The sequence below is a fragment of the Siphateles boraxobius genome, unplaced genomic scaffold (assembly GCF_051911475.1).
Source record: "Siphateles boraxobius isolate OS27281-9 unplaced genomic scaffold, OSU_SipBor_1 7, whole genome shotgun sequence".
In the NCBI taxonomy this organism is placed as follows: domain Eukaryota; kingdom Metazoa; phylum Chordata; class Actinopteri; order Cypriniformes; family Leuciscidae; genus Siphateles; species Siphateles boraxobius.
Window position 1 is genome coordinate 79,891 of NW_027509197.1, and position 12,284 is coordinate 92,174.

General features: G+C 40.8%; 1 protein-coding gene across 3 annotated transcripts in view; it reads left to right on the plus strand.

Moving 5' to 3' along the window:
* The window catches only part of gpr155a (G protein-coupled receptor 155a), a 31,860-nt gene that overhangs the window by 17,669 nt on the left and 1,907 nt on the right, over window positions 1-12,284 (plus strand). For all 3 annotated transcript variants that reach the window (XR_013197154.1, XR_013197155.1, XM_077216294.1), the window contains exons 10-15: window positions 4,393-4,594; window positions 6,002-6,088; window positions 6,430-6,569; window positions 7,739-7,834; window positions 7,929-7,993; window positions 12,111-12,245. Coding sequence is in view for 1 of the 3 variants with exons in the window: in XM_077216294.1 (XP_077072409.1) it covers window positions 4,393-4,594; window positions 6,002-6,088; window positions 6,430-6,569; window positions 7,739-7,834; window positions 7,929-7,993; window positions 12,111-12,245 (725 nt within the window). In the remaining 2 variants the exon portion in view is untranslated. The remainder of the gene's footprint in view (window positions 1-4,392; window positions 4,595-6,001; window positions 6,089-6,429; window positions 6,570-7,738; window positions 7,835-7,928; window positions 7,994-12,110; window positions 12,246-12,284) is intronic.

The window sequence follows — 12,284 nt, forward strand, 5'->3', positions numbered from 1 at the left end:
AGGTAAATACACATTCAAGAAGAGTTTTAGTTTTGTTGTTTTAAAGGAAGGGTTCAGGATTTTGGACATTGGACCTCATTTCCAAGTTAGCCTGTTTGTTATTTATCAATGGAGACAAAAAATTTCCACATTTTTCATCCAGTCCTTCCAGTTGCATAGTTCGCCGGTGCTAGGCTAGCACAAGTCAACGGTATCTGCTAGCCTGCCATTAAAACAGCTTTACCCACTCCACAGTACACCAAAAGCAACTAAATTATAACGCCAGACTATCGACGTAAATGTCTGTTGAGAGAGTAATGTTAGAAATCAAACTACTCATGCATCTTAATGATCACATTACATTTACAGGAACTAGTTTTTCAGCAGCGGCGGGTTAGTAGTACTGCGCCGAAAAGAAAACACAGAACAGAAGCGCACTACAGTCGGGACGTCTAGCTATCTAGTAGTAGCCTTGAACAATGATATGAAACATTCGATTGTAAACAAAGGAAGTGGCAACATGGGGATATACTCTGCTTCTGTAGTGATGATGTCAGCGGCAGGAAATACACTTGCGTGATTGTCATGTGGACCGGGTCTCTCGGTTGCCTAGGTAACTTAATATCACTCCGCCGCTGCTGTAGACTGTGCTAAAAAATACAGAGAACAAAGTACAACTATTGCAATGCGATGAAAGAGTAGTTTGATTTCTAACATTATTCTCTCAACAGACATTTACATCGATAGTCTGGCGTTATCATTTATTTGCTTTTGGTGTACTGTCGAGTGGGTAAAACTTTTTTTAATGGCAGGCTAGCAGATACCGTTGACTCGCGCTAGCCTAGCACCGGCAAACTATGCAACTGGAAGGACTGGATGAAAATATTTGAAAACTGTCTCCACTGATAAACAATACCCAGGCTAACTTGGAAATGAGGTCCGATGTCCAAAATCCTGAACGACCCCTTTAAAAGACCACGCCGAAAATACACACACACATTCTGGTCCCGCTTCGGATGCCACGATGCCATCAAGCTGTATCTCTGGTCGTAATCAGTCCTTCACTGCAATCAGCGTTCATTAGCAGAATGCTAGCATGTTATGGGCAACAACAACTCAACCTGTAAGAAATCGAAAGGACATAAGTACTCGTTCATTCAACTTTCGACCTATAACCCATGTTGAACTGGCACAACCTACAATCAAATCTGAGATTTCTCAACAGCAATCGGGTGAAAGAGACAAATTTAGCCGTCTAACTCCATAGACTCCCATTCATTATGCACTCAGAGCGATCACCCCAGTGGAACTCTGGTGGAACTACAACCAAAATTCAGTACAATAGGACTTAATAGGGAGTGGCCAGGCTCTCCGTAGACGGGCTCTGGTACTACTGAACACATTGTTACACTAATTTATGATGTCTAAACTACGGAAAAAACGAATGGAAGCTGCAAAACCTTCATAGAGAAGGACTTAGTAAGCAGGAAAGAGCGCAGAATTTCTCTTTTCTCTGCAGAATTTCTTCTCTAGCCCTTACCGCTATTCTTCCTTCTATTTCTTATCCCGACATAGACTACGTTCAGATTGTAAGTCCAAAAAAAGCAAATGAAATCCGTTTCAAGCTACATCCATATGTGGTTTGAAATCCTATTCAAATCACATATCAGGAAATCCGCTTCAGTCTCAACGCTCTGATGTCGGATGTCGCGTGATATGTGACTTGCTCACGCCACGTAAAATGTAGAACATGCTTGAAGTCTCTGCCGAAACAAGGCTGTGTTGTTGCAAAGTGCCAGACAAGCAGAAAATAATTATTTTTGAAACATATTTTGAAACCGTCGCGGAAAAAAAGCTGTGCATAACAGCCTCCTACAGTTCTGCAGCTCGAGACGCAGGAGTCCAGCGCGGCGGCTACACATTTCCATGTTGTAAAATTTAAATAAGACAACATCTCTAATACAAATGCAAACCCTCCATCAACGCAACGTCATTGCCATATTGCCAAAGTGCTGCATGATCACATGACTCGGATCTGAACAGTTGCGATACACAGTGTGGACATCATTTTAGATCGGACACAAAGATAATCGGATTTGGACTGACAGTGTGAATGTAGCCATAGTTAACTACTTTACGTCAACATTTTAGCCATAGTCAACGCTTCATTTACACATGTGGCTAATGCTGTGCCTTTCTCAACGCCTTTCATCTTTCAAAGATGAAACGCTATGCACAGGATATTTAAAAGAGTATATTGTCTAGTATGCACACACACACACACACACACACACACACACACACACACACACACACACACACACACACACACACACACACACACACACACACACACACACACACACACACAATTAGCTTTTATAGACATTGTGTCTCTTGAGTAATGTAAACTCTGTACTTATTCAAACATCAGTTCTTTATTTACCTTTACATTGCAAACAAGCAGAGATCTCACTCCAAAAACTGCGTGCAGCACTTCTTCATGATAGACACGGGCAGAGTTATGAGGTTTGACTGACAGTTTGAGGAGCCAATGGAGTCACGAGCTTTAGTCACAAGCTCTTTTTAATACTTTTCATTGGTTAAATGTTTTTTTTAAACCCACATTAAGTAGGTTAAATGATGAACAATATCTTAAATGATCTAAACCCATTGATTTTTAAAAATAAAATAAAATTTTTGAAATATAGAGACACAAGGTTTACGCCCGACAGCGACGATACATTCTTATTTGTAGCATTTATTTTATTTATTGTTTTCTTTTTTGGAATTTGATCATTCTCCACGGCACACGTGACAAGGAACAGTGGTTTAGATGTGCATGATGACGCTGAATACACAGTCTGATCCACATGAACAAAAGACTGTTTACTGAACAACTCCATTATAACTATAACTATAACTATATTAGTGTCCACACCAACGTACGATAGCGTTCTGTTTATTATAAGCATGTGCTGCAGTTTTGTTGTCTGCCACTTTAAATGCTCAAGCTTAGAGTTGGGTGGATTCTGATTGGCTGTCAATGTTTTTATCCTTCATCAGCTGGAGAAAATGTTTTGATTAAAACTAGATTATTCTTCTGTGTCTTTGACGTTATAGATGTGGTGTGGCCTTCCCAATTCTCATAGAATTAGAACAACTATTAAAACTTTATAGTCGTTATAGTGATCGCCCTTGGTGTTAAATGTAAAATGGTGTTCACCCAAAAATTTTAATTCTGTCATTTACTCACCCCCAAGTTGTTCCAAACCTGTATGAGTTTCTTTCTTCTCCTGAACACAAAAGAAGATATTTTGAAGATATGTCGGTAATCAAACAGTTGACGGTAGCCATTGACTTCCATAGTAGGAAAAAAAAAATACTATCGAATCACTGGGTCCATCAACTCTCTTGGTTACTTACATTCTTCAAAATATCTTCTTTTGTGTTCAACAGAAGAAAGAAACTCGTACAGGTTTGGAACAACATGAGGGTGAGTAAATGATGACATAATTTTCATTTGTGAACCATCTCTTTAACAGCCCTTTAGACTAAAATGCAGTCTAATTTTGATTGTATTTCAGTCCATATGAATGTGCCTTTCAATGCTTGGTAAATACTTTTTCAAAACAGATTGCATTACATTTTGTGGGTGTTCGGCCAACAAAAAATATGTGTGAACTAAGAAGAACTTCTCAAATAAAGCTTAGTTTTGTTCTGCTTATTTAGATCAAATTGGTGTTGTATGTTTGTTTATGGGGGCTGATCACATGGATGTGGCTGTTGTGAGTCAGTCATGGTCATAGTACCACCAGCTGGCAGCAGAAAATGTGTTACTTACAATAGACTTTGAAATAGTCATCTTATACTTACCGGCTTAAAAACATGTGCACATTATTGTCCTAGAACTATCCCATGGCAATGACATCATCTTCCACCTAGATTCTATTGTTTTACTCGTAAAAGCGCAATTTTGTTGATCTTTCAAAGATTGATTGATGAATTCAATATGGGAGTTTTCTATCTAGTATTCTCCTAAAAGCTGACAAAACTCTGGGAAAATGGACCTGTACTCATCCTAAATAGATAAACCACAATGTTCAAGTAATCATTTAATGATTACTAAATTATAACTAAATTACTATAATAGAACTAAAAAAAATGTAATAACTTTTTTACAACACAAATTAAACATCACTGAACTTATTTAAGCTGGACTGTGACACTATTTCCTTCTGGAAACAAACTTTGTTGCACTATTTTCCTGTTATTTCTGTAAAGCTCCTTTGAAACAATCTGTATTGTAAAAAGCGCTATATAAATAAATGTGACTTGACTAATGACTACATTTTCACTACGGGTCCCGAAACATGTCTGTAATCTGCTTTCGCGAATGTTTGTGTGTTGTAGGTGCTGTGCTCATCTATGGTGTTATTCGTGAGTATCATGCTGTGTGGGATCTCTCTCGCACTGCTCAGCAGACGAACGCGAGACTATCACACACTTGAGCATGGATCAGTCTCTGGCAGTGAGGAGGATGAGAGGCTTCTCTACGACCCAAACACACAGAGCTCTGTTGAGCAGCCCTCTGCTATAGGCAGCATCAACACAGGTATGACACTGACAACTCCTCCTTTATTTCTAAAACTATGGGGCCAGATTCATGAAAATCCTTTTTAAAGTCAAGTAGATATAGTTCTAGATAGGAGAACTCCACAAGTGGGCTGTGCCTCCAAAAGGGGGCGGAGTCTAGTCACGCAAAGACTTTCTATAGAGGGAATGCGCGTGAGTTCACCGTCGGCCAGAGTGATTGCATTTACAAGTGGCAAAAACACTGAGAAGCAGCATTTGTCTTCAGCGTGAATGCCTTGAAAAACACACAAAACACATCTAAAATGGGAAATAGCTTTGAGATTGACTGTACAACTAGATTTGACAAGAATTCTGAGGTAAATTTTTACAGACTGCCAAAAGCTAGAGAACAGAGAAGCAAATGGATCGCTGCAATTCATAGAAACAACTGGATCCAGACAGTGAAAGGTGGATTTGCAGTTATCATTTTTTTGTCAATATGCTAAATTTAGTGGTAAAATCATACCCTATATAGCCTATTGTATTGACAACTCATCAATTAAATTTTTACCATCATATATTCTGCATAATTGGGTGTTTTTAAATAAACACTGACAAGAAACTATAGAAGTTTTAGGGCTGTACGATATGATAATATATATAACATTGATTTGAGTGATAACCCGAATTAAGACCCAACGTTACTTATATTGTATTTATATAAAGCGTTCACTGGAAAATTTGCTTTATGTATTTCCCCTGCGTCTAAATCAGGGACATATAAATGTCAGGAAACACGGTTTCTGGCTGCATATCAATATCACTGGATCTTTGATAAGTTGTAAGGAACACTATATTGAGTCCAACTTGTAGTTTTAACTGATAATTGTTTGTTTTACTCACGTTTTCGCGGTTTCTCCTATTAAATCCAGTCACGCAGCAGCTCTTTCGCCACGCGGTCTGGCTAAAGCGGGCGTGATCCTGCGGGAAAGTGACGTCAATGCATACCCTCTTTCTGTTTTCTAAATTCCACTCCTGCTACATAACCACTATATGTAGTACTGCATTTTCAAGTGAAATGCCATATGCAGCAATACATGTTTCAAACAGTAGTATGTTTTCAAAAATGACAGTTCAGCAATTGACACCTGGGTATAATCTCAGAAATAAATGCCTTTATCCTGCATTTTTTTTATCTAATTTTGTATGAACTAAAAGTTAAGCAGGAGATAAAAATCATAATTAATATCCAATGCATTTGCCACACTGGAAATGGAGGTCAAGAACATTGAATTGTGGGATATAGTATTTCACACACTGTGCTCTGCTTGTAAACTGGGTCTCCTGGTTATTCCATAAACATAGTGAGCACAGAATACAGAGAATATCTACGGCTCTATGAAAGATGAAGACTGAGGTTGATGACTAATCTTTATGTGTTTTTCAGATTGTCAGATGTGTGAATGTGCAAGTGACCGTGAGCAGACAATGCCTGTTGTAACAAGCCCCAAAGAGGAAGCATCCATACACACAGGTTCGCTCTTTCTTTCAGTTCCTGTTCACTCAATAGATAAGAAGTTGCTTTATTGGTCAGAGGTCGTCGTTTGAGACAGTGCTGTAGCTAGAAGTCAGAAGTAGATGTATGGATAAGGAAGTTTTTCTTTTCTGAATACCTGTTGAAATATCTGAAAGCAATGATACCACACTAATAGACCTGTGTAATAAAATGCTTTCAGAGTGACAGAAATTTCATTATTGCATGATCTATTCCTTTAATGACTTCTGCATTAATAAAACATTTTTATTGAAACTGACTGGAATACATTTTAAAAGGAAAAAAAAAGAGATATGCATAATATTAAATGCTGTTTTCAGGTCAATGTAGCCAGCAATGCTCACCCACAAGCTGTTTGCTGGCTGAAGAGGAACAGAAAGAAGCGGATAGACAGAACACGGATATACAGTCGACGAGACATGTGCTGGTGTGTCTGTTACTAACCGTCTGCCTCCTCGCTGTGAGTACAGAATCACTCATTCACTCTCATTCATACATACAGTGGCTATAAAAACTCACACCCCTATATAAACAGCTGGGTATTGTGATATAAAAATGAAACAAAGTTAAGTCATATAAGAACTTCTGCACCTTTAATGTAAAAAAATGAAACCTATGCAACGCCACTAGAAAACCAAAGTGACACAAAAACTAACTGCATAAATGTTCACACACCAACACCACTAAACCGAATGCTTAGTTGAAGCTGCCTTTGATTCTATTAAAGGGGAACTTGGCAACTATTTCAACTTAATAAAACCGTTTACAAATCATTTGGATGGTTTAATAAACAGTTCCGGTGAGAATGGTGACTTTCCCCGCTGCCCCCTAACGTTTCCAGGCGGAAAACCAACCTTGCAACATGAGGACTAACGTACCGGTAAGTTGGAAATAGGAAGTCTCGTGAGAAGCGTGAACGAGCGAGAAACACAAACTGCTTTACGGCAATTCGACATAAACACACTCGCCGCCCTCAATGTGTATGATGTATTACCCACCTCGGTAGACATGGCTCCACACGATAAAGTTGGCCGGCTCCGATAATAACAAATGCACATGAGCCACGGTAGAAAGGGGGAGGAGGGGCTGCAAGTGAATTTTTTTAAGACAGTGTTGTGAAATATACGCCCCACATCTGTAGGGGGATCTCGCTGAGAAAACATGCGACAACAAAAGTGAAAATCAGTGAAGAAATGGCTAGAGTTGCCAAGTTCCCCTTTAAAGCACTCTGTCATCTTGGCACATCTTGACTTGGGAATATTTCCCACTCTTTGCAAAATTGTTTCAGATCTGTTAAATTGGGGAAAAAAATTTAGTCTCACCAAAAACTACGCATTTTGAACACTCGATAGAAAATATAAAAATCAGTTATATTGTTGATGAATCATAATTTGTTCGTTAAAATATTCGTACACAGAAGAGACCTTGTATTAGTACCCTGTGATTGAAACCAAATAAGTTTTTTGTTTACTTCATATGTGATAACATATGGATACCACTCTTCGCTTTGTTCGGGGTTTCACTGTTATTTACAATACATATTGAGTGACTCTACATTCTCTGTGTGTGTGTGCATGTCCGTGTGTGTGTGTGTATGTGTGTGTGTGTGCGTGTGTATGTGTTTGGTAGAATCTCTCCAGCTGTCTATGGTGGCTCTTTAATACAGATCCAGGACAGCTGTATGTGGAGCTGCAGTTCTTCTGTGTTGTGGCCAATTTCGGGCAGGTGAGTGTGTGATCCTGTCACATGTGTTGTGTGCTGGAGTTAAACTATCTGACACTTTTCCTGAAACATACATCTCTTACTGTCTTCCTTCTAGGGTCTCATTTCATTCGCATTTTTTGGCCTTGACAAGCATTTAATTATCTCTCCATTCAAAAAAAGGTAACTCAACTTTTTGCAAAACTCTTTAAGCTTTAAAGGGCTCAAATGATGATTTGAAATTTGATGGCTCAAATTTTCTTTTCACACACTATGAAAACATATTGTTATTTTCTGGAGTTAAAACTTCCTCCTCTTTCCAAAAGGAGCATTTATTGAGGCTAAGCCAAAAAAAACAATTTTTTTTCATATCCACAACTCAAGTCAGACAGACGAAGTCATCACGACAGTCCACATTTACACATTAATGATAAAAAAAACAGTACATGTAGTTCTTTTTCTAACTTTCTTTGATGCCAAAAAGGGACAATTCTTGCAGCCACGTTTCCATTACAGATTTGCTCAACTTTTTCGATAAAAAATGATTGCGAAATGACGGCGTTTCCATTAACCGATGTTTTGCGACTAAAACGTAATTTTTTCCTCTTGCGAGAAGTCATTCCAAAAATCATAGCAACGGATGTTGGTTTACATATATTTCAGCCACAGCACTAGCCATTATTTCTAATCGAATGAGACGTAGGCGTTTTATCCAAGCATCAAAGGGATAGTTCACTCAAAAATGAAAATTCTGTCAGTATTTACTCTCCCTCATGTTGTTCCAACCCCGTAAGACCTTCGTTCATCTTCAGAACACACTAATTAAGATATTTTTGATTAAATCTGAGAGCTGGATCACTCCTCCATAGGCTTCTAAGGGATTGAATCTTGCCAGCCCCGAAAAGTTATTAAAGACATCGTTAAAATAGTCCAAGTGACTGCAGTGGCACAATCTTAAGTTTATCAAGCGACGAAAATACTTTTTGTGCGCAAAAGCAAACAAAAATAACGACTTTATTTCAACTATTGATTTCCATCTCTGTGGGCCTCGAGTCAGTTAACGTAGTGTGATTGCGTAGAGCTACATCACGCGTAGGCTCACTATTGGCCGACGCTGGTCATGTGTGATGCGTTTGACGTACAAGAACAGAAGCTTACGCTGTTATACTAGTGAACTGACTCGAGACCCACAGAGAAGGAATTGAATAGTTGAAATAAAGTCGCTATTTTTGTTTGTTTTTTCGCACAAAAAGTATTCTCATCATTTGATAAACTTAAGATTGAGCCACTGTTGTCACTTGGACTATTTTGAACTATCCCTTTAATGGCAAGGCAAGACCCTTGTACTTGTGAACGGCACATATTAGGTGTTTCTCCCTCATATTTGCTTCAAGGTCTTGTTAAAGGTTTGCATTGTTTTGGATGCACAGAGAGTCAAGAACTGTTTATGAGACGGTTTAACGTCTCATCCGAAGAATTAGTCTCATTCCTTTGGTCTATCAAATCCTGTAGAAAAAATAAACGACTGCCACTGAACACTAAAAGGGAAACTCGTGCTTAGCCGTTCACCAGCGCTCAAAAACACACCTCATTTGCAGTCATAAAGTGACCTAGTCGACGAAGCTCTAGCATTCTGTATGGTTCTGATAACACTGTCAGACAGGCCGGTTATAGTTAAATTGAACCACTCACTGGCCAGTCCCATAGTGCCAAGCATTCTGGGTGAGAATGAAAGATCTCCTCCTTCCCTCTGACAGTAGATCTCTACGTAACGAGAGGGAACACGGGTCTTAGTTCAGCATATGTATGATCTCCGCCAGCCAGTATTTCCCTGGCCACCTTGGAGCTATTAGTATAAGTTTTAGCCTCCTTCCTAACTCTGTAGAGTGTTGGGGATATTAACGCTATTAGTGGGAATGTGTAAAGGAGAGTGCAGGGCCATTCGTGTGTCAGCGCATCTATCCCCAGAGAACATCTGGGAACTGTGAAAATCATGACTTGTCCGACGACTGAGGGCCAGGAGCTAGCTAACTGGGGGCTGTTGACTCCCTTCCCTGGGGAAGATCCCGTCAAACTGCCTTCTTCCTCCTCGCTCCCTGAGGATGAGGTTGAGGAGCTGGCTGGACCGTCTGAGCTGCTGCAGGCGGATATTTCTTCTTAGGCCAGGCAGTTCTCTGTTCCGGTACTCCGCTCTGAACCGCTGCATTCATGTTCCGTCTCTGGCTCTCGGAATGCGAAAGTTAGGAAGTGAGCGGGCCGTAGCTTGTGCGAAGGTCTGTCGGGGAGGCGGAGGGGGTGCAGTCTGCGTCTTTCTCGGCATACAGAGTTGCAAGGCCTCATCATCCCTCTTTTTCTCTTTTCATCTCTTTGGCATCAGTGTCAGAACTGAGCCAAAAATGCCCTCTGCAACAACCGGTGCATCCAGGATGTCTTTTCCCTGTCAGAGAGATTAGCCAGATTAAGCCATAGTCCTCTCTCATTGTGGCCATGGTTTTCCCCTCGACTTGAACCGCGCATCTCTAAAGACGCAGAGAGAGATTCGTGACAACACAGATCTCTTCCCAGTGTGTCTGAGCTGGCACGGTAGATGCTTCATCCTGCAGCTCCGCTTGGTATGCGGTCAGCAGAGATTGCATTCATAGCCCTGACAGAGAGCGAGACTGCTTTATAAGTGCGTTCCGTCATGCTCGACTGGAATCGGTCAGCTTTAGATGGCAACATCAGATTTGCATCCGCCATGCGCTTTGGGTGCAAGTGCACGGCAACTAATGCCTTTATGGGGGGTATTCTGAGAAGGCCTTCCTTCTCCATCCCCTCCACATCGAGAGCGGATCCTCCCTGCACGGACATCTTGCTGGTAAACGGATTGTCCTTCCACGTAACTGCAACCTCTTCCAGGAGTTCTGGAAAAACAGGATGAAGCTGACGTTCTGCCCGTTTCGCACTCGGCAGCCTCTTACCCACATCGCGAGACTTTGCAGTCTCTGCTACCACGGTGCACAGGGGGGAGGAATGGGGAGTCATCAAAGTCTTCGTCTTCTTCAGAGAGAAGAAAGTCCAATTGCCCCTCTTCCTCGAAATCAAGCGAGTCCTCTTCCTCGTCTGTGCTGAGCAGACTGGGCAGAGGTACGCACACATCGAGCTGCTCACTCCAGGATAGAGCTGCCGTGGTGGGCAACTCTACAGGAATGGATATCTGCGGAGTGGCAGCTGGCACGGGGTGAAGCGTGCACAGTGTTCACATGAACTGAGATTCTCAATCGCCAATTGAACATGTTTCAGCCCAGGGCATGCAGAGCAGACCTATTTTGTGTCCTTGCATAAAATTTTGTCCCGCATGGACAAAGTCACACAGAATCTCCCTCACTAGCTGGGATAGTCTGCATTGCTGCAGCCATCGTTGTGTCGAACAATCCTTGCAGTCGGCTGGAATGCGAATTGAAGGAGCCAGACGAAAAATGGTGTGGTGGCCAGTAATTCGTCCAGAAGTTTGTTGAAAAGTGTGTAGGCTTCTGGTGTGAAGCGAGAAAAGGTTTTTGAATGTCGTAACGATGTTTTGTTGCTCCTCTTATACTGAGGGGTGGGGTAGCCACTCCCAGACACTACGTCATTCCTGCCAGCCAATTGGGGCTGGCGTAATGTAATAGGGCTTCTGAGGAATATGCGGAAGGGGCGTATCCCATAGCAAAACAACCTTGGCGAGACAAACGTATACTTGAAAGAGAAAAGCGAATCTGTGAAAACTGTGACGTCATGCACAAGTGTAATACGTGTTCAATCTATAGTGTTTCATCACCATCTATTGGCCTGGCAGCAGAATACAGCATTTTTTTTTATAACGTTTACTTATTGTATAAGTTTCTATTTTGGTCCTAAACAAAAGAACCAAGAGAGCCGAACTAAAAGTGTAAACAATCAAAAAGCGAGTAGAATAGTGGTTCATTTCAGTTGCTTCAAGATCCTGTCACAATTTAAGGCAGTACTGCAAAGGGATTATCATGGGAATCATGGGATTACAAACTTTATTAACATTTATGTTGTAAGTGTAAGTGGGGGAAATGAATAAATTAATTAGCCAATTTGTAGCATTAATAGTCAAATTACTGGTATAATGTCATTACAGTGCTGAGGTTGCTTCCAAAAACATTCCCAAACAGTTTTTGTGGCTTTTCTTCAATAAATGGTCTGGATGGGGGAAAGAGCTTGTGTTTAAACAGTGGAAGGGAAAAAAACCTGTTTAATGTGAATATTAGATACATAATTAGGGTGATGATTAGACTTCTTGTGTATGTTGGTAAAGGTTAGCGAGCCTGTGGCGGCGTTGGGGTCAGGAGGTCACCGGCTCTGTGGCGTCTGAAGAGATCAGACTGACCTGCAGACAGTTCCTCGCATATCATAAGCAGCAGTGCGTCAGAGACATTGTTCAGAAGAAAAGGTGAGAGACTCTTCACTGCCATCTCTTGTTTATCATGCA